The 22,725-nt window shown below is 41.6% G+C and overlaps 1 protein-coding gene across 1 annotated transcript in view; it reads left to right on the top strand.

Annotated features, from left to right (window-relative positions):
- CERKL (ceramide kinase like) overlaps window positions 1–22,725 on the top strand; it is an 83,737-nt gene that overhangs the window by 32,386 nt on the left and 28,626 nt on the right. Inside the window, exons 2-3 of the mRNA XM_038750997.1 lie at window positions 4,491–4,733; window positions 20,574–20,705. Coding sequence (XP_038606925.1) covers window positions 4,491–4,733; window positions 20,574–20,705 — 375 coding nt within the window. The remainder of the gene's footprint in view (window positions 1–4,490; window positions 4,734–20,573; window positions 20,706–22,725) is intronic.

The following is a 22,725-nucleotide window of genomic DNA, read 5'->3' as shown; positions in this document are numbered from 1 at the left end:
AGTGTGTGGTGTATTCAAACAGAATTTTGTATTTTTAATTAGGAGATTAGACAAGCAATTCCAAACAGGAAAAAAAAAAATATGCCGGACATCACATCGCTCCAAAACCTACTTTAGTAGAACTCTGGGCACAAACTGTTGTTAGAGCGTCATGTATCAGGCAGGCTTATTTTTCATGCAGTATTTAAAAAAGTGGACATGTGCAGAAACTGCAAGCACAATTAGCGTCAAGCAGATAAATCCCACTCTAATCCTGTTTACGGTCTGCATCAGGCAGATGTGCCAAGATTGATTTAGACAAGCCCTCAGCTTACAGTAATATTTTAAAAAGTGCCATCCACTATTCTATTTTTATTCAATCTTGGCTAAATATTCTTAAGTGTTGTTGTTTTGCTACTCTGGCTCACTACGGTAACCTACTTTATGCAGGTTCCTGCCCTTCTCTCAGAGTGACAGGATAACCTGCCAGAGAGATTATCTTTATTCCCTGTAATTAAATTGACTTTTTTTTCCAGAAGATACAACAATAGGAAGTGGGTGCTGAATTAAATAAATAGCATGATATCCAATAGATGTATACTTTAATCCCTTGCAAGAACAGATGGTACCCAGTGTCTTTGTAAGTAATGTGAGAGGACAGTTAATGTTCTGAAACAGCTAGCTATAACCAATATGATACTAATGAACCAATAGTTCTTAAATGACAAAACATGCCCAGAGCCTAAATTATAGGTCATTTGTACAAATATAGCTTTACCGAGCAGGATTGAAAGAGTTTTATGCATGTTGCTTAGAAAGACAACATTTCATCTGATCAAGTTGTTTTAATGGCAAAGTGTTGGATATCTAATTTTCCACCTCTGAAAAGAAAAAATAGATGTTTAGTCATTATGAAACTCAAAATCATGTTTATAGCACATTTTCAAAAAGGCCTGCTTCTTTTGCGTTCTTTTAAAAATATATTTGGACCTCTTTACAAATGACACTATTTTCTGCTTTAGTGAAACCACACTTTTTTGCAGGGGTGGGGGGTGGGCAGGGGAGGTGGTCAGGAGATTTTTGTTATATTAGTAACTTGGCACTTGAGTTATGAATGTAGGGATCCAAAAAAAATATACTGGAGGTAAAAATTTAAGCAGAAACATCTTCAGGTGACAAAGGAGGTTTCAAATTTTGAATGTGAGTTTAAAAATGAAGGCCACTGGTTTTCTTGTTCACGTAGAGATTCATTCAATCGTATTTATTGAGTGCTTACTGTGTGCAGAGCACTGTACTAAGTGCTTGGGAAGTACAAGTCGGCAACATATAGAGACAGTCCCTACCCAACAATGGACTCACAGTCTAGGAGATGTAGAGATGGCATGGACTAGTGAAAGTGTGGCTTGTTTATTGAATAGTGAGTTTTGGTCAGTCATCACCAACAGACTATGCATGTCATGGACATTATAGTTCCTTCTCTAAATATATTTACAGTACTTTATCTGTAACCTTTTTATCTTGGTTCTCATCTTGGATTTAGACATTTTGAAACATCCCCAAGTTTGAGTGCTTTTGGGGTAAAGTGCCCTCTGAAAATCCTATGATTTTCCTTTGTTATCCTTGAAAAATTCCATCTTGCTTCAGTTTATCCTTTCGGATGATCTCCCAAATCCATCAGTGGGACTAGGGGGGTAGCCAGAGGAACGAGCTTTGGAAGACCATGAGGTGACTTCACCTTACAGAGCCTTAGTTTGCCCGTGAATCCAGTCATCAGGCTGACACTCAGAAGGACAGCTGGTTCCTTCCTCCCACATCTATCTCAACTTTATTGAAATTCACAAAAAATAATTCCTGGGTGACCTGTTCTTAGAAAAACAATCCAATTTTTTTTTTTAGCTTTTCCTCTTAGCTAATATTTTCCATCAGCTAGTCAGTCACCGATTCAAACAGCTTTCATTCTCAAAGATCATGAAACATGCAGATTAAGAAAACACAGACTTCCTGATGGGCACTGTTAATACTTTTAAATTCTGAGAACTAGAATCAGGTTCAAAATTGACAGCTAGTCTCTGAGATTAAGGATGGATGGTTTTGTTTGTGTCACTCTGATGTTTATAGTTTGTGTTTATTTTACATTACCCAATTTTAAAAATGTGGAGCAAAACCTTTGTTTTAGATTCAGAACCCTTGGCACCCAAGAGATTTATAGACCATGATTTGAGTCCTGCAGAAAATTGGCCTGTGAGTTGGAGAGAGTAATTTGATTCACAAAGATATCCTTATTTTCTAAATTCAGAGTTGAGCACATTCTTTTAAAACCTTCAAGTTTGAAGTCATCATTTACCTTCTCCTTTAGGCTGATCTCTGGCAGATGGCTAGGTGGGTCATTCATGAGTAAGTATAACCCACCAAGTAATTCTGAGCGGTCTGGTTTTACAATATAGTGATAGTGATTCTTCCCCAGACTTTGCAGGGAGCACAAGAGCTCTTGCCTGTGTTTTCTGACCTTGTAACTAGATGGGAAAAAAGGCAAAAAAAACCCAGCTGCTTCAATCTTTCTTCCAAAAAGCACACGTGTGTGTGTGAGAGAGAGAAAGAGAGAGATAGAGAGTATGTGTGTGTGAATGCTGCTTACCTGTGTTTGCAATTGAAGATTCAGCCAGGTTTGGGGATGAGGGATCACATTTGGAAGGGTGGAAGGGGAAAAAAAGCAAGACTTACAGTGAGCCTGGAAAACTACCTGAGGCTGACAGGAATTTTTATGAGGTAGAAAAAGAGGGGTGTCTTTTAAGTGCTTTAAACAAACAGAAACACTGATGATGCTGACTGGCTCAAGAGAGAAGTAATTTTCTAAAGACCTCTTGGTTTCTGCCAAAAATTCCTGTCCCCCCCCTCCCTCTTTTTGTTTTTAGGAACCATTGACCTTATTAAATGAGGTTGTAATAATGGGTTTCATGTTTGTATTGGCTTCCATTCTATTAATCAATCGGTGATATTTATTGAGCACTTACAGATCACTGTACTAAATGCTTGGGAGGGTACAATACAACAGAATTAGCAGATATGTCCCCTGCCTCATTAACCACTGTAATGCTTCCTCCATCCACTCATATCTTGCATTAATCAAAAAGTAAGCATACAATGTTTTAAATAGTTCCAACTTTGAGCCTGGAGAAATGTATGAAATCACTTTCAAGTGATTGGACTTCTCTGATAGTAGTAAATGTATTTTTCTAGGCACCCAGTGGGTACTATTCTGTACTATACGGAGAAGCAGCATGGCTCAGGGGAAAGTGCACGGACTTTGGAGTCAGAGTTCATGGGTTCAAATCCCGGCTCTGCCAATTGTCAGCTGTGTGACTTTGAGCAAGTCACTTAACTTCTCTGTGCCTCAGTTACCTCATCTGTAAAATGGGGGTTAAGACTGTGAGCCCCACGTGGGACAACCTGATCACCTTGTAACCTCCCCAGCTCTTAGAACAGTGCTTTGCACATAGTAAGTGCTTCATAAATGCCATTATTATTATTATTATTATTATACACTCTATGCGTTGTACTTCAATCTCATTTATCTTGCTGCGGGTCCATTGACCCCGTCCTGGCTCTGGCATGGAACTCTCTCCTTCTTCGTATCTAACAGACTTCCTCTCTCCCCACCTTCAAAGCCTTATTAAAATCACATCACCCCCAAGAAGCTTTACCTGACTAATCCCTTCTCTCCCCTACGGCCCCTGTGTACTTAGGTCTGTAGCTTTTCAGCACTTTATATTTAATCCACCCTCAGCCCCACAACACTTCTGTGCACACTTGTAATTTATTTCATTGTCTTTCTTCTCCCCCCTAGAATGTCAATCAACTCTGTTACATTGTTCTGTCCCAAGAGGTTAGTACAGTGCTCTGCACACAGTAGGAGCTCAATAAATACAATTGATTGATAGTGTTTTCAGGAGGGGGTAATGCCCCTCAGGATCTAAGGCAGCTGAGAGGGCAAGAAGGGTTATAGGCAGAGTAAAGCCCATTCGTTTGGGCTATAAGTACATCATTAGTGACAAGAAATTGTCAGCAGGCAAATGCCTGCCACCTTAAAGCAGCATGGTCTAGAGGAAAGAAAACATGCCTTGGAGTCAGAGGACCTGGGTTCTAATCACAGCTCTGCCCATTGCTTGCTGTAAGACCTTAGGCAAGTCACTTCTCGATGCTTCAGTTTCCTCAGCTGTAAAATGGGAATTCAATACCTGTTCTCTCTCTTACTTACCCCGTGAACTCCACGTGTGACCAACTTAATTATTTACCCCAGGTCTTAGAACAGTGTCTGACACATAGTACGCACTTAACAAATACCACAATTCTACTTCTACTTCTTCTTCCTCTTATTATTATTATTATAAAGTAGCTGGCTATGGAAACAACCATCAACAATTGCAAGCATTGAATAAATTCATACCCACTCTTTTTCATCCATAAACCTAGGCTTCGTGCAGTGTAATTGGACAATTTCTCCTTTTTTCTAGGTGATGCCGAGGCACAACCTGCTGAGAAGGAGGAACTGCTTGAGCTCAAGGACATATTCTCAGTGAAACTGAAAAGGCGTCGTTCAGCAAAACAGCAAAGTGGTGGTACTTTGTTAGGGATCACACTTTTTGTGTGCAAGAAGAAAGAGAAGAATAAACTAGAATTTTACACAGTTCATCTTCACAATTTAAGTGAGGACCACTGTGATTTGTGGTTTAGACGTTTAAAGGCAATCTTAACTGGTAAGTATTTGATTTGAGGAAATGATTGTCATTCTTTAGCCTAAACATAGCCCTGTATAGAGAGGTGTGATTTGGATTTTATTAAGGTTTAGTTAGGAAAGAACTCTCCCAAGCGTTGAGTACAGTGTTTTGCATACAGTTTGCATTCAGTAAAGTCAATTGAATATATGAACAAAAAAAGACCTTTTTAACTATCAAAATATCACTGTCTTCTAGACTATATTAAGGGCTAATATCCTCTTTGAATTTTGAGGCTTGTGGAAATACCTCCTCCCAGGTTCTAGTGAATAAATACTAAATAATAAATACTATTATTACTGGGCCAGATGTTTTTCAGGAGATTTCCGCACTGGCCTAAGCTCTGGTCCTGAGTCAAACTCCAATCCACTGTATTAATTGAGCGCTTACTGGCTGCAGTTTGCTGTACTAAGTGCTTGGGAGAGCACAGAGCAACAGAATCGGTAGATATAGTTCCTGCCCACAAGAAGCTTACAGTCTAGAAGGGTAGATGGTCATTAATGTAAATCAATATATTGTGGATACATTTGCGAATGTTGTGAAACTGAGTAGCGGGAAATAAAAGGGGCAAGATATAGAGCCAAGATATAGCTCCATAATTGGGATGAAGGTTTGTTCGCCACTATGGATGTTGGCCATTCATTCAGTCATATTTATTGAATGCTTACTGTGTGCAGAACACTGTACTGAGTTTTTAGGAGAGTACAGTGCAATACTAAACAGACACACTGTCTAGAGGGCCTTCCTTGGAGGGAATGGAAGGAAAGTGCTGGACAGCTGAAAAGACTGAAGCCCCATCAATATATGCCTCAATGCAGTCCAAATCCCCAGCAAAGGATATCTTTGGTGCTACTGAGACATGGCACAAATTAAAAGCACAACTGATGTGATATTTTAGTGGTAGTTGTTGAAGAGTCATATCAAAAATGCTTCTATTAGACAAAGGCTTTTAGTTCTCCCATTCAATCAGTTGGTAAGTCCTGCCAGATTTCCTGGATCCACCCCTTCCCTCATCGTCATCATCATCAATCGTATTTATTGAGCACTTACTATGTGCAGAGCACTGTACTAAGCACTTGGGAAGTACAAATTGGCAACATATAGAGACAGTCCCTACCCAACAGTGGGCTCACAGTCTACCAAATGTCCACCATCCTGATCCAAGTACTCCTCAGATCTGGGATAAACAGCTGTATCAGCTTGCAGGTCATGGCTATCTATCAGAATCCCATAGAAGGTAGATTTATACTCCAGGGCACTTCTGCATGTTATAATTTCATTATCTAGTCATGTTCCTGCACTTCTGCTATCAACAATAATACCGTTGCTTCTTTCTTCTCCTCTATTTGTGTCTGTCTCACCCGTTAGATTATTAACTCCATGTTAGGCGGTGTGTCTCACTAATTAATTACAAGAGTCACATTAATCAATTCTAAGGTTTTTTTTATGGTATTAGTTAGGCACTTAACTAGTCATCAAACACTGTCCTAGGCACTGGGATAGATACAGGTTCATCATCATCATCAGTGATATTTATTTATTGCGAGAGTATAATTCAAAAGAGTTGGTAGTCACATTCTCTGTCAGCAAGCTTAGACTCTAAGATCAGGTATTTAAGTAAGTGTTTGCTAAGCATTCTATGAACCACTGGGGTGGATACAAGTTAATCAGATCAGGCATTTTTTATGGTATTTATTAAGCGCTTATTCTGTGCAAGGCACTGTACTAAGTGCTGGGGTAGATGCAAGCAAATCGGGTTGGATACAGTCCCTGTCCCTTGTGGGGCTCACAGCCTCCATCCCCATTTTACAGCTGAGGTACCTGAGGCCCAGAGAAGTAAAGTGACTTGTCCAAGGTCACACAGCAGACAGGTAGTAGAGCCGGGATTAGAACTCACGACCTTCTGATTCCTAGGCCTGTGCTCTAACCATTATGCCATGCCGCACCTGTTAAATGTTTGCTAAGCACTGTTCTAAACACTGGGGTGGCACAAGGCAATTGTAGACTTCAGACTAAGCCCCTGTGGGCAGGGATTGTGTCTGCCAGCTCTATCTCGTACTTTTCCAAGCATTTAGTACGGTGCCCTGTACATAGTAAGTGCTCAATAAATACCACTGAAGTATTGAAAGTGCGCAGTTCAGTGGTCCAAATGATTGATTGTCTAAATGGTTCAGTGCTCAGACATTAGTTGATTCTCATTAATTATGTTTCAGCATTCTACAGGAGATGATATAAAACAATGTAGAATACATTTCGTTTCTCAAAACTCTTACATCTTTCTTCCTGGAGTTATCATAATCCATTTGCGTCCACAAGAAATCAGTCATTACTCTTACAGATCTTGGAATTTCATTCATTCATTCAATTGTATTTTATTGAGCACCTACTGTGTGCAGAGAATAATAAATAATAACAATAAATGATGATGGCATTTATTAAGCACTTACTATATGCAAAGCACTGTTCTAAGCACTGGGGTAGATACAAGGTAATCAAGTTGTTCCTCGTGGCCCTCACAAACTTAATCCCCATTTTGCAGATGAGGTAACTGAGGCACAGAGAAGTTAAGTGAACTTGCCCAAAGTCACACAGCTGATAAGTGGCAGAGCTGGGATTAGAACCCATGACCTCTGACTCCCAAAGCCTGGGCTCTTTCCACTGAGCCACACTGCTTCTCTACTTCATTTTCAGATGAACACCCTGAAATTTTGAATTTTAGAATTAACTTATATTAGCGGCTGAACATTTTTCTGCTTCATTTCAAAGTTCTGATTATTGAGATATTTATTTTCCTTTGCTGAAACTAGATGTTGGAGTAGAGCACAGAAAAACCAAAAACTGAACCAAACATCATATGTATATAATTGCACTGTTGCATTTTCTTTTCTAATTACTTGAAAATGAGACTAAGAAAAAATGGTTACATATAATTTGAAATTAGCATAATGAGCAAAGGGATAAATTGTTTTAATTTTTTTTTAAATCAGGACACTTTTTTCTTACCATAAGCCCCTAAACATTTTAACAGTGTTCCTGTGAACAGGGGACTTTAAAGATCATATCTGAACCTAAAAAGTGAAAAAGGAGTAAAACTAGAAGATATAGTCTTTTAATTATGAACGAGGAGACACCATTTTGGGGCTTCTGGGGGATGTCCCTTCTAGGAACTGTCAGTTGAAGGAATGAAAGATTGATTTAAAAAATCACTTTGGGTAGTTTAATGTTTAGCTTGCACAGATCACAATGCATTTTAGTTAGCTGTTCTGAGTTGGTTTTATAATGGTACTAATTATGATATCTCAGTGCTTATTCTGTGTCAAATACTGTCCTAAGCACTGTGGTAGATACAGGACAATCAGGTCAGAACAGTCCCTGCCCTACCTGAGCATCGCCATCTAAGTAGGAGGAGGAGAACAGGTATTGAGTCCCCATTTTATAGTTGAGGCAACTGAGGAATAGAGAAGTTAAGTGACTTATCCAAGGACACCAAGCAGGCAGTTGGCAGAGCTGAAACTAGAACCCAAATCCACTGATTCCCAGGCCTGTGCTCATTCCATTAGGCCATGCAGCTTCCTTTAATAATTATGATACTTGTTAAGCGCTTACTGTATGCCAAGCTCTGCAGTAAATGCTTCTGAAGATAGAAGATAATCAATGTGGACACAGTCCCTAAATGTGGAGCTCCCATTTCACATAGGCAAAAGAAGGATTTAATTCCCATTTTATAGATGAGGAAACTGAGGCACTGAGAAGTGAAGTGACTTGCCAAGGGTCACCTAGCAGACAAGTGGCAGAGTCAGGATTAGAAGCCAGGTCCTCTGACTCCCAGAAACTGAACTTGAAAGGAAATATTTATTTGTTTTTCCCAGAAGCTGAGAGGTCCAGGTTAAGGAGCTCTTTACTCAGAGAGAGTCACTGGTAGTGAGACAAGCCAGGGCCTCTCGCACTTGTTCTATTTTCTTGTTAGCAATATTCAAATTTCTTATAACCTCCGACTGAAGGCTAGCTAGAACTAGCTTCTTTCAGTATCCATTAATGCTCTTAATCGGTATAAATGACACAAGGCACTCTTTCTCCCGTGGGTTTTTCACCAATCTCTACAGCCTTTCTAGCTCCAGGGAGTTGTGTTTGATTAATTATATTTTCCCAAAACTTAATTGCTACTCTCCAGTACTAAATTGTGGTCCTTTGCAAATCATGCAGAGAACCCTGAAACACGCTGCGCTTAAAACATCGGTAAGTTTTGCAATGGATGTTGCCGTTTTGTGATCTATTTTGAAATGTGTCATGAACCAATCAAGAATATTTACTGAGCACTTGCTGTGTGCAGAGCACTGTACCAAGCGCTCGGAAGGGTATGATATAACCGAGTTGATAGACACGTTCCCCGCTCATCAGGAGCGGGGTGAGGGAAACAGGCAGAAGAGCCACAGCAATGCCAAGCTGAAGCAGGAAGTTGGGCGAACAGGGGGGCCAAGTGGTGATGACTAATTATATTAATAATAATCATGGCATTTGTTAAGCACTTACTATGTGCCAAGCACTGTTCTAAGTGCTGGGGTAGATACAAGGGACCTTAGGCAAGTCCCTTCACTTCTCTGTACCTCAGTTTCCTCATCTGAAAAATGGGGATTCAGTACCTGTTCTCCCTCCTACTTAGGCTGGAAGCTGCATGTGGACCAGGCCCCGTTTCTGACCTGATTATTCATTCATTCAATCGTATTTATTGAGCGCTTACTGTGGGCAGAGCACTGTGCCAAGCTCTTGGGAAGTACAAGTTGGCAACATATAGAGTTTTCTACATATAGAAAACTCTGGGGTTTTCTCCTTATTCATGACTTACAGGTGAAAAGGGAATGATGATGATGATGATGGCATTTGTTAAGCGCTTACTATGTGCAAAGCACTGTTCTAAGCGCTGGGGGAGGTTACAAGGTGATCAAGTTGTCCCACAGGGGGCTCACAGTTTTAATCCCCATTTCACAGCTGAGGTAACTGAGGCACAGAGAAGTGAAGTGACTTGCCCAAAGTCACACAGCTGACAGTTGGCAGAGCCGGGATTTGAACCCATGATCTCTGACTCCAAAGCCCGTGCTCTTTCCACTGAGCCACGCCGCTTCTCCATGAGCACCTTGTGAATGAGCACCTTGTGGCGAGAATAAGGAAAATGATTTCCATGGAAAAGGAACTGGAGCTGTAGTGTCTAACCAGTGGAGGATTTGGTAATTGTGAAGTAGTATTTTGGCATGGAGTACCCAACAACGGGCTCACCGTCTGATTATCTTGTATATACCCCAATGCACAGAACAGTAGTTGGCCCTTAATAAATGCCATTATTATTATTATTACACAGGTACATAATGAGGAGGAACTCATGTGGTCTCTGTGGGCTAAAGTCCAGGCAGACTACAGACAAAAATGGGCCGGCCCAGCAGGTAGAGGTGAGGACAGATGGGAGGCGAAACAGGATAGTCAACAAGCAGATGTCAGGACTAGCAAAAGGCTAAACAGAATTAGCAGAAGGGCTAGGGTCAAGAGAGAGCCTGGGTCGTCTGGCATTGAGGACAGTAACAGGTTCCAGTGGGGGCAGCCGGCAGGTGGGACCTGCTCAGGGGCTACAAGTTCACCTTGGGGTAGCTACTAGGTCTGGGGCTCTCTCTTTCTCTCCCCCCCCCTTCCCCTTCCCTCCATCTATCAATCAATCAATCAATCATATTTATTGATCACTTAGTGTGTGCAGAGCACTGTACTAAGCGATCTCTCCCCCTTTCCCTCTTTCCATCTCTCCCTCTCCCCCTTCTCTTCCCCTCTCTCCCGTCTCCCCAGATCTACGTGTTCTGTGCCATTAAGATCCAGGAGCCGCAGACACTGGGGTTTTCTCCTTATTCACGGCTTACAGGTGAACAGGGAATGAGCACCTCGAGGCGAGGATAAGGAAAATGATTTCCTTGGAAAAGGAACTGGAGCCGTAGTGTCTAACAAGTGGAGGATGTGGTAATTGTGAAGTAGTATTTTGGCATGGAGTATGCTGAAGGAACCACTGAAGAAAAATGAAGTTACTAGTGTGAGTGAAGCCAGAGTCCCTAATCTCACCCATGCCATTAGGTTTTGGTTTTACTAAGTGCTGTTCGACTACTCACCGTGACTTTTAGGAACCCGACTCTAGCATTTTGCAAAGAAAAGTTGTATTAACATTTTTAGGGCTGCGTTACATAGCTTTGTTTCTCCCCCCCCCACCCGCCCCCCAAAATGACAAGGACATCTCATACAGGGAAGCTGTAATATGATGATGATGATGATGATGGCATTTATTAAGTGCTTACTATGTGCAAAGCACTGTTCTAAGCGCTGGGGGGATACAAGGTGATTAGGTTGTCCCATGTGGGGCTCACAGACTTAACCCCCATTTTACAGATGAGGTTACTGAGGCATAGAGAAGTTAAGTGACTTGCCCGAGTCACACAGCTGACAATTGGCGGAGCTGGGATTTGAACCCATGATCTCTGACTCCAAAGCCCAGGCTCTTACCACTGAGCCACGCTGCTTCTCTCAGTAATATGCTACTGACATCTTATATTTTTTCCTCATTAATACCAATAGACTAAATACCAAATTCTACGAGGCATCCTTTTTAAGCACTGTATGTTGTAGCACTGTTTTTCACACATTGTACTAAGTTAATGTGTCTGGCGAAGGGACTTATTCAGAAATGCTCTATATTTATTCAGAATTTTTTATTGCACTTATGCCAGGAAAGCTTTGGTAACCAAAGTAACTACATCAATAGAGTTAGAAACTAGCTAAAAATGAAACTTGCCTTTATTGTGCATACATTATTACAAGTGTGAAAATAACAGCTTGGATTATTTTTCTATTCTACTGCCAGATCCAAATATCAAAATTTAGGCATGTTTTATTAAACCAAACTGATTTCTCTAGAAACACTGAGGGTAATTTGGATAATGTAATGTTAACATTTTCCAAGCTTAATTCTTCATAGTTCATCTTTGGTGTGTCGCAGCTGAACCCAGGCTATTTAAATGGTTTGCACCAGTCATATTTTCCCTGAAAAATAAGATTTTACATAGGCTATCATCTGAGTACAACAGCACAATGTTCTAAACATTGTAGATCTTCTAAAAATAGTACTACTTTTCGAGAAGGTCCAGATATTTTTTTTAAAAAAGAATTCATTTATGAGAAATGTACAAGATGTCAATGTATATCAGTTGATTAACTTTTCTTATTTTGAAGCTTCATCTTGGAAGGTATAATAACATATTTCTAGTTTATGTTTCTAAGTGTCTTCAATGATCACGGATTATGCACCTATAAAGTTTAATTGTCTTAAGCATTATGCATTGTTTTGAAACAAGATAAAATCAATGCATATTAGGCTGAAACAGTATTATCCTGTCAGGTAAAAGTTGGACCTGATTGTATCTAATCATTTATACCTGGGTAGAAGGTGAATCCCTTCTTAGCAGTGGACAATTGTGTCCTCTGCCGTTTGGGCTTTATATATTTCATACATATTGGAATGAAGTATATTTGATTTTGAAGATGTCAGACATGTTCTTTAAAAGTGAATAGTACACTTGTAAATTTCATCCTACCGTATAAGAAGTTTATGCATCAGAAAACTGACCAAAGTTGGGGAAAAAAAACCCTAATTTGTTATAATTTGGCTAATGTTGGGTAAAAAGCCCACTTGTGAGCTTACCATTAATGTTACATATTAACTGGGGTTTAGTTGAACATTAATAGCAACTGTGTAGTCTTAGATTGCCCAGACAAAATCTTTGTTTCTTAGCCTGCAGATTGTGTGCAAGGAAGGGTTCTGTTACTCCTTTAGGTAAAAACAATTGTCAACGGACACAGGAGTGGGAGTTGACGGCAAGCCCTTAACTTTTTGTAAACATGAATCTATTTCCATAAAACTCCGCACCAAAAACGGCACAGATGTGAGTCTGAGAGTGGCGTCTCTGCAGACTTATGAGCCTTTGTTTAGAGAACACCCTGATTAACCCTCACCCTTCATGGTTCATTGATTCACTGATAGATCAAGTTTAAACTAGTATATATTAGCACATTTGTTACTTAGAGGAACAGTTGGCCATTCTGTTTTACACTGCCGACTCACTTCAAACTGGGCCACTAAACTGACTCTAATAGAATATGAATCATGAGGCCTCCAAAAGACTGAAAAACAGTCAGCTGTGGATTGACACCGAATCCTATCCAAATTCCATATAAATAGGAGTAAATAAGGGTGGCTGCCTCCACGATCGTTTTCCGAACCATTTAAATGAATAATATGGTGTTACACCGAATTTAATTGGAGATGAAAGTTAGTTCCTGATCGATGCAGAGTCAAGATTGATACACATCACTTTTAATGCTTGGGAAACAGTTACTTTCCTAGGTTTTTTCAGGGCCAGTTTTTTGTCTTGCTGTTCAATCCAGGAATGCTTGTTGACAGTTCATGATAATTTACACTTCTACAGTGGACATTATTTCTAAAGCTGGCAATGTTGAGCAGTGAAGTGGAATTTTGCTGGCCAGTAAAGTAATAATCATAATAATTATGGTATCCTTTAAGCGCTTACTATGTGCCAGGCACCGTTCTAAGTGCTGGGGTAGATACAAGGTAATTAGGTCGAATGAAGTCCCTGTCCCACGAAGAACTCACAGTCTTAATCCCCATTTTACAGATGAGGGAACTGAGGCACGGAGAAGTGAAGTGAGTTGCCTAAGGTCACACAGAAGACAAGTGGCAGAGCTGGAATTCGAACCCACGACCTTCTGACTCCCAGGCTGATGCTCTATCCACTAGGTCATGCTGCTTTTTAAATAATAATACCTGTGTTTCTAGTTGGTGCTTTTATTACCAAAGAGTCTTACATTAGTTAGTTATTTACTCCTCTCAACACTCCTGCAAGGCAGAGTTCAAGTAGTATTATCCCCAATTCACACCTGGGGAAACTGAGGTATTGGGGAGGTTAAAACATTGACAATAGAATATGTTCTTAGAATTCATAGATCTTCTTCAAAGTTATGGATTAAAACACTTAAGCAGCGTGGCCTAGGGAGGGTGTCCTAGAACCTGGGAGTCAGAGGACCTGGGTTCTAATCCCAGATCAGCCACTTGCCTGCTGGATGACCTTGGGCAACTCATTTCACTTTTTCATGCCTCAGTTACCTCATCTGGTAAAATGAGGATTATTAATAATAATAATAATTGTGATACTTAAGTGCTTACTATGTGCCAGGCACTGTACTAAGCACTGGAGTGGATACAAGGAAACTGGTTGTCCCATGTGGGGCTCACAGTCTTAATCCCCATTTTACAAATGAGGCAACTGAGGCCCAGTGAAGTGACTTGCTCAAGGTCACACAGCAGACAAGTGGTGGAGCATCAGGATTAGAACCCATGACCTACTGACCCTCAGGCCTGTGCTCTATCTACTAAGCCATGCTGCATTTCCCCTCTCCTTTTCCCCATCACCCCCCAACCCCATCTTTCCCCAAATGACATCAGGCCAATTCAGACCAATCTGGTCATAATTACTATTATAGGCAACTAGTAAGTGCTTAACAAGTACCATTATTATTATTACTAAGCACAGGGAGAGTGTGAGTGATGGGTCAATGGAGAAAGTATTGAGGGAGAGGTACAGTTATGCTAGTTTGGGTGGAACAAATAGAATAGCTTGAGGAATAGGAGGCGAAGAGAGCAGATACGTAAGGTGAGATCAATCATTTATTGAGCACTTACTGTGGGCAGAGCACTGTACTATGTGCTTGGAAGAGTATAATAGAACAGAGCTGGTAGACTCGTTCCAAGCCCACGAGTTTACAGCCTAAAGAGGGAGAGAGACATGAAAAGAAATTATGGATATGTACATAAATTCTGTGGGGCTGAAGGTGGGATGAATAAAAGTTACAAATCCAAGAGCTAGGATGATGCAGAAGGAAAAGGGATAAGAAGATTGAGGACTTTGTCTGCAAAGGCCTCTTGGAGGAGATGGGATTTTAATAAGACTTTGAAGGTGGAGACACTGATGGTATTTTGGATTTGAAGGGGGAGGGAGTTCCAGGAAAAAGGTAAGATGTGGGTGAGGGATTGGAAGTGAGTTAGATGACATCGAGGCTGGTGTGTTGGAGTGAACTGAATGAACTTAGTTGAAGTGGGAAATCAATACTAAGCACTTGGGGGAGAGCAATATAACACTATGACAGATGCATTCCCTGTCCAAGAGGATAGGAGGGAGCAAAGCAATTGCTTTAAAGCCAAAGTAGTTTCTGCTTAATGCAGAGGTAGATGGGCAACCACTGGAGGTGCCTGAGATGTGGGGGAATACGGACTGATTTTTTATTTGTTTTTAGAAAAACACTGAGTGCAGTATGGACTAGAGTGGGGAAGTGCAGGAGGTAGAAAGGCAATAAGGAGGCTGATGCAGTAATCAAGGTGGGAAGTGCTTGGATCAATGCGATAGCAGTTTGCATGGAGAGGAAAGCATGGATTTTAGCCATGTTGTGAAGATAGAACTGACAGGATTTGTTGATGACTCGAACATGTGGGTGGAATGAGAGAGACGAGTCGAGGATAATGTCAAGGTTATGGGATTTTGAAACAGGGAAGATGGTGGTGCGTTTTGAACATGTTTCGTTTGAGGTGTGGGCAGGACATCCAGGTGAAGCTGAGGGCTGGAGATGGTAGTTGAAGTCATATGAGCAAATGAATTCTCCAGGGAATGGGGTGTAGATGGAGAATAGAAGGGAACCCAGAACTGAGCCTCGAGGGATTCCCAGAGGAGGAGCCTGTGAAAGAGACTGAGAATGAGGGGCCAGAAAGATAATAATAATAATAATAATAATGGCATTTGTTAAGCGCTTACTATGTGCAAAGCACTGTTCTAAGCGCTGGGGGGGATACAAGGTGATCAAGTTGTCCCACGTGGGGCTCACGGTCTTAATCTCCATTTTACAGTTGGAGTAACTGAGGCTCAGAGAAGTGAAGTGACTTGCCCAAGGTCACACAGCAGACATGTGGCAGAGCCAGGATTCGAACCCATGAACTCTGACTCCAAAGCCCGTGCTCTTTCCACTGAGCCACGCTGCTTCTCCAAATGAGAAGATGAGAGAGATGAGAAGAACCAGGAGAGGACAGTGTGAGCGAAGCCAAGGATGGATAATGTTCCTGGGAGAAGGGGGTGCTTCTTTTGTTTAGAGCACTGTACTAAACACCTGGGAGAGTGCAACATAGCAGAGGTGGTAAACAAGTTCTCTGCCCACAAGGAGCTTACAATCTGGGGTGGGGGGGGGGGGCTTGACAATATAAATATATAAATTATAGGTAGGTATATAAGTGTTACGGGATTGAGGATGGGGTGAAGAAAGGGTGTAGATCCAAGTACTGAGGGGAGCAAAGAAGGGAGTGGGAGAAGAGGGGAGTAGTAAGTCAGATTTGGGTAAGGCAGCATCGGTGAGGTTGGATATGGTGCCATGTTTCCAGTTGATTCCACCTAGCATGTGTTCACATTGATGTGGGACTGAAAAAGGAAGTCAGCAGACTCAAGACATTGAAGGAAATGGAAGTCAGTGGGATTGTGAGCATGGGTGTGGAAGATGTATGATATGGGATTCAAAGGAGAAGAAGGGAGGGGGATCAAGTGAAGCAGTGTGGCTCAGTGGAAAGAGCACGGGCTTTGGAGTCAGAGGTCATGGGTTCAGATCCCAGCTCCACCAATTGTTAGCTGTGTGACTTTGAGCAAGTCACTTCTCTGTGCTTCAGTTGCCTCATCTGGAAAATGGGGATTAAGACTGTGAGCCCCCCGTGGGACAACCTGATCACCTTGTAACCTCCCCAGTGCTTAGAACAGTGCTTTGCACATCGTTAGTGCTTAATAAATGCCATCATTATTATTATTAAGTGAAAATGGGAGGACGAGAAACAGGCCAACTCCTCCTCCTTCCTCTCTGGAGATGGTGAGGAGACAAGAGAGTCTGAGGAGACAAGAGAGTGTGAGAAGATGAGGCCATTCAACAGCGAGAGAGAGCTAGGTCTTGGGGATGGTGAGGGGGAGTGAAGCGAGCCAGACACAGATCAAGGATGAAAGGAAATTTACCGACAAAGAAATGAGGGTTCCACGGACCACAGTAGAATGGAGCTGTGGAAGAGGGGAGGTGAGGAATAGGGGATGCTGGGATATGGGATAGGTGTGAGGTGCCTCATTATAATAATAATAATAATGATAGCATTTATTAAGCGCTTACTATGTGCAAAACACTGTTCTAAGCGCTGGGGAGGTTACAAGGTGATCAGGTTGTCCCACGGGGGACTCACAGTCTTAATCCCCATTTTCCAGATGAGGTAACTGAGGCACAGAGAAGTGAAGTGACTTGCCCAAGGTCACACAGCTGACAATTGGCAGAGCCGGGATTTGAACCGATGACCTCCGATTCCAATCAATCAATCATATTTATTGAGCGCTTACTATGTGCAGAGCACTGTACTAAGCGCTTGGGAAGTACAAGTTGGCAACATATAGAGACAGTCCCTACCCAACAGTGGGCTCACAGTCTAAAAGGGAGAGAAAGCCCGTGCCCTTTCCACTAAGCCACGCTGCTTCCCATACTCCCAAGTGCTTAGTATAGTGCTTTGCACACAGTACGTTCTCAATAAATGTGATTGAATGAAAGGCATGAAAATCAATCAATGCCATTTATTGAGCACTTACTGTGTGCAGAGCACTGTAGTACTAAGCACTTAGAACAACAGAGTTGGTAGACACATTTCCTGCCCACAGTGAGCTTACAGTCTAGAAGAATACATCATTCAACCTCTTGATACTCTGTGTGCCTTGCACAGAGTAAGCACTCAATAAATACCACTGATTGCTGCCCATTCCTCATCTGTACACAGTGAGTAATGCAATCTCTCCTTACTTTAAAAGGCCTGATGAGATGATGAATGTGGAAGCTAGATTGTAAATTCCTTGAGGGTGAGGATTATATACCAACGTTACTGTGTTTTGTCTAGTACTTTGTTTAGTGCTCTGCACAGTGTAAGTGCTCAGTAAATACCATTGACTGAAAAAGTATTTTTAGAAGAATAAAAGCAATATACAAGGGCAGAGGATGGCGATGGAAATTCATTTAGATAAGCAGCATGGCCTAGTGGAAAGAGCACAGATCTGGGTTCTAATCCCAACTGTGCCCGTTACCTGCTGGGTGAAATTGGGCAAACCAACTAACTTCTCTGTGCCTCGTTCTCCTCATGAGTTAATTTTCAGATTTGGGCTGACTCTGATACTTCATCAAGATGCCTTCAGCTCGACCTCAGTTCTGCTGGGGAACTGGAGGAAGGGGCAGGGAAGGAGCGTCTTAACAGAGCCAGGGCAGAGAGACATGGCATCCTGATGCCTCCGCCCTTCTGGTCTGCCCCAGCAGCAGCTAAGAGGTGTTGCTGCCTTATGACTTACCCTGCCTTGTTTTGTGTGTGTGTGTGTGTGTGTGTGTGTGTGTGTGTGTGTGTGTGTGTGTGTGTGTGTGTGCGTGTGAATCATATTTATTGAGCACTTACTGTGCACAGAGCACTGTATTAAGCTCTTGGGAGATTACAGTATAACAATGAACAGACATATCCCCTGCCCTTAGCGAGTTTAGTGGGGGTGTGGTGTGGTGTGTTTGTGTGTGTGCGTGTCTCTAGGCCAGGGGTGAGGTCATATTGCTATTGGTGGACCACCAGTAGTCTCAATGTCTCATCTCCTACTAACAGAGGAGAGGAGGTGGGAGACACTGGGACTCCACAGACCCTCCCCTCCCACCCCCACCACACTTTAATACGAGTGAGCCATCTCGCTCATGAATTTATGCAGAGACAAATACTCTGCGAGAATCTACTTTTGTTTGAACAGGAATCAAGCAATTAGAATGGATGTGAAGCAGCGTGGTCCAGTGGAAAGAGCCCGGGGCCTGGGAGTAGGAGGACCTGGGTTCCAATTCCACCACTTGTCTGTTGAGTGACCTTGGGTAAGTCACTACTCTGGGCCTCAGCTTCCTCCTCCTGTAGACTGGGGATTGACACTGTGAGCCCCATGTTGGGACAGGGACTGTGTCCAACCCGGTTATCTTATGTCTACCTCAGAGCTTAGTACATTGCCTGGCATGTAGCGCTTAACAAATACCACAACTGTTATTATTTGGAACTGGTTGGGATCCCAGAAATGGCCTCAACATTCCGCTAGTGATGTAAAATAGGAACTGCTAATGGGAGAGTAAATTTAGGCCCTGGAAAATGTTGGCTTAGAAGGTGTCTAATTATCTTGTGTCAAACCCAGCAGGACCATGCCTGCTAACTGTATTATACTCTCTCAGTTGCTTAGTAAGTACAGTGCTCTGATCAGAGTAAGTGCTCAGCAAATACTACTGATTGGAAATGCTTTGTAAATACAGTGATCCTGATTATTATTTCATACTACTGAAAAGAATGCATACCTTGCCCACGTTTTTGTAATTAACTGTAAAATGAGACCCCAGCCAGATTCTGTTGTTGACCTTTCATGGATTTTCTGTTCTAGGAAAAAATTCATTATACAAATCAAAATGGTTGTATCAGAATCATTCCTCCTACCTAATGAAAGTAAAAAAAAAATCTTAACTGAAATGAATACATTTAATGTTTTGAAATTGTAGTCCTTTTGACTATCAGAAAAAAAGTCTCACTTTAACAAATTTAATTATCTGGAAGACTTCTTATTAGCCTTTTTGTCTCCATTTGTGGCTTCCTCACTGAAGCATAAAGATAAGTTATATGAGTTATCTTTCCTTAAGGCTGTACAAAAGCACTCTTTGGTTTGACATTTGCAATAGACATTTTAGTCTCAGACTCTTTAACAGTACTTCAGTAAAACTGGTTCAAATAGTCCATTCTGCTTTCAAAGACAAATTTTCAGGATAAGATGAATCTCGAACAGTGGAATGTTAAACCGAGTACATTTCTTTTTTACTTAATTTTCCATTGTCTCCTGACCCTTTCTAACAACCCCAAATTTGCCCTGCACCTGCTCCAACTGTGTCCTAAGTGATACGCATCTTGCAAACGCAGAAAATTGTAGTATCAAATCTCAGCACCAACTGTGAGGTAAGAACTATCATCAAATCCCTGCCGAGAGGCGTCTTCCTATTTCAATTCCCAATAGAATATTTCTTTCTTCCCGAGTCTCCGAATCGGGTTTGAACTCCGACCTAAAACCTTTCTCATAGTTACCAGGCCCAGAGTGCTACAGGGTGCTGTTACACTGACTCCTTCTCACTTGCTGTACTTAAACCCTGGACTCATTAGCAGATCAAGGCTTTAGTAGCCCTAAGGTCACTGAGGTGTCAGATTCAGATAATGAGCATATTTATTTAAAGAGAGGAAATGGACCTCTATATTTGCTACAGCCCACTGCTTTTTGCTTGACATTAAAGCCGAAAGAACATTTGATTTATGATTCTTGAATGGATTAAAATCTGTTAATCTAAGCTTTCAAATGCCTGCTTTTAGTCACATTTATTTTTAGGCACCGGATGTAGAGGGTTTTAGGTGTTTTATGTTGATAGCGGGTCTTCAGTTAGCCTAGTTCTTTCAGTAGGAAAATTTAAACTGCTGAAATTAATATTAGTCTGTTCAGGAAACCCCCTTAGGATATATTTTCCACTTCATCTGATGAATGGGACATAGTTCAATATATTTTATTATTAATTGAAATGCAATTTAAAAAATTGAGATAAATATTTTAAATTCAAAGTTATTCTTTTTCTTTTATTTTTTAGGTTTTCCAAACAGGCCCAAATCCCTGAAAGTACTCATTAACCCACAGAGCCATAAAAAAGAAGCTACCCAGGTCTATTATGAACAGGTTGCACCTCTGCTCCACCTCGCTGAGATAAAAACTGATGTCTTGGGTGAGTTATTTTTAGATGACGACTGAGTCTTTTTTAAGCCAACACGTAAGCAACCTCCTAATCCTCATTATATTCTGTGATTGGTCAAGGTCAGGGCTCACTTAAGTCTTGACCCATTAAAGCCAACACATGATGTTTTTCTTGAAACTATTATTTTTATTTTTACGGTGATGCGACTAATAATGCAGTGCAATTCAATATTTCACAAGGTCGCTTAAGCGATGGCATTATCTTTAAAATGAAGTAGGAATTCTCAGTCACTTGAGTCCATTTCGAGTGTGCAATTGCTTTGGGGGCTATGGGAAACAGGTGAATAGATGAAAATACATTTTAGATGAAAATACCATTTCCATTCTTCCTCTTATCGAGTTGTTCTTGCTCGGACTCTGACCCCTGCTGGCTAGGTCAAAATGAACACTTAACTCCTAGAAAAATGTTCTTTTACAGGACTTGTTTTTTGTGCAAAGATTATCGAATTGCCAGAAAAACTAGACCTCCCGGAAAAAAAAAAAAAATCAATTCGAATCGAAATTAATACCACAGGTCTTTAAAACGTTTCCTTAGCTTAAAATGAGGGGAGAGCCTTTAAAAAATTTTGGCCAAGTACAATTTGTTCATTCATTCAATCGTATTTATTGAGCGCTTACTGTGTGCAGAGCACTGTACTAAGCACTTGGAAGAGTACAATACAATAATTCATTCATTCATTCAATCGTGTTTATTGAGCACTTACTGTGTGCAGAGCACTGTACTAAGTGCTTGGGAAGTACAAGTTGGCAACATATAGAGACGGTCCCTACCCAACAATGGGCTTACAGTCTAGAGACGGGCTCACGGTCTAGTCACATTCCCTACCCACAATGAGCTTAGTGTCTAGAGGCAGGGAGATAAACGTCAGTGCAAATAAATACAATTACAGCTCTGTACTCAAGTGCTGTAGGGCTGGGAATGGGGAAGAGAAAAGGGAACAAGTCACACAGAAGGAGATGGGGAAAAGTGGGGCTTAGTCTGGGAAGGCCTCCTGGAGGAGATGTAAGGCTCTGAAGTGAGGTAGAGTAATCGTCTGTCAGATTTGAGGAGGGAGGGTGTTCCAGGCCAGAGGCAGGATGTGGGCTAGAGGTCTGCGGCAAGATAGATGAGATGGAGGCGCAGTGAGGTTAGCACTAGAGGAGCGAAGTGCGTGGGCTGGGCTGTCAAAGGAGAGAAGCGACGTGAGGTAAGGGGAGGGCAAGGGAGTTGAGTGGAAGTGCTCCTGAGAAATTCAGCCTGAGTTGTACATGGGGTGAGGGAAAACTTTGTACCTTTCCTTTTCATTGACTCACTAAACCAAGTATTGGTTACATAAATGGTTGATTAAGGAGCTGCATAGCTTTGCGGAAAGAGCCCAGCCTTGGGAGTCAGAGGACCTGGGTTCTAATCCTGCTCTACATTTTTTTTCTTTTAATGATATTTGTTAAGTCCTTAGTATGTGCCAGGCACTGTACTAAGCCCTGGGGTAGATACAAATTAAGCAGGTTGGACACAGTCTCTGTCCCATTCACAGTCTCAATTCCCATGTATAGCTGAAATAACTGAGACCCAGAGAAATGAAGTGAAGATCACACAGCAGACTGGTGGCAGAGCTGGGATTCCCGCTGCAGCCCGGAGGGAAAATTCGCTCTACAATAAAGCCCTGGGACACGACTCTGGCCCTGGCCTCAGCCTCAGCCAGTCTCTATCTTTTTCTACTTGCCACTTTCCTGCTGTGTGATCTTGGGCAAGTTACTTAACTTCCCTGTGCCTTAATTCCCTTATTGCAAAGTGGGAATTCAGTACCAGTCCTTCCTTCTCCTTAGACTGAGACCCATGTGAGACCTGATTATCTTGTATCTACCCCAGTGCTTACACTGTACTTGGCACAAAGTGCTTAACAACTACCATTATCACTATTATTATTTAGGCATACACATATAAGCAAATATATACAATTTTCATGTATGAATTATGATATGCTTCAACCCAAAGATATCATAAATTGATG

Source organism: Tachyglossus aculeatus, chromosome 9 (assembly GCF_015852505.1).
Source record: "Tachyglossus aculeatus isolate mTacAcu1 chromosome 9, mTacAcu1.pri, whole genome shotgun sequence".
Taxonomy (NCBI): domain Eukaryota; kingdom Metazoa; phylum Chordata; class Mammalia; order Monotremata; family Tachyglossidae; genus Tachyglossus; species Tachyglossus aculeatus.
This window is presented reverse-complemented; position numbering and strand designations above follow the sequence as displayed.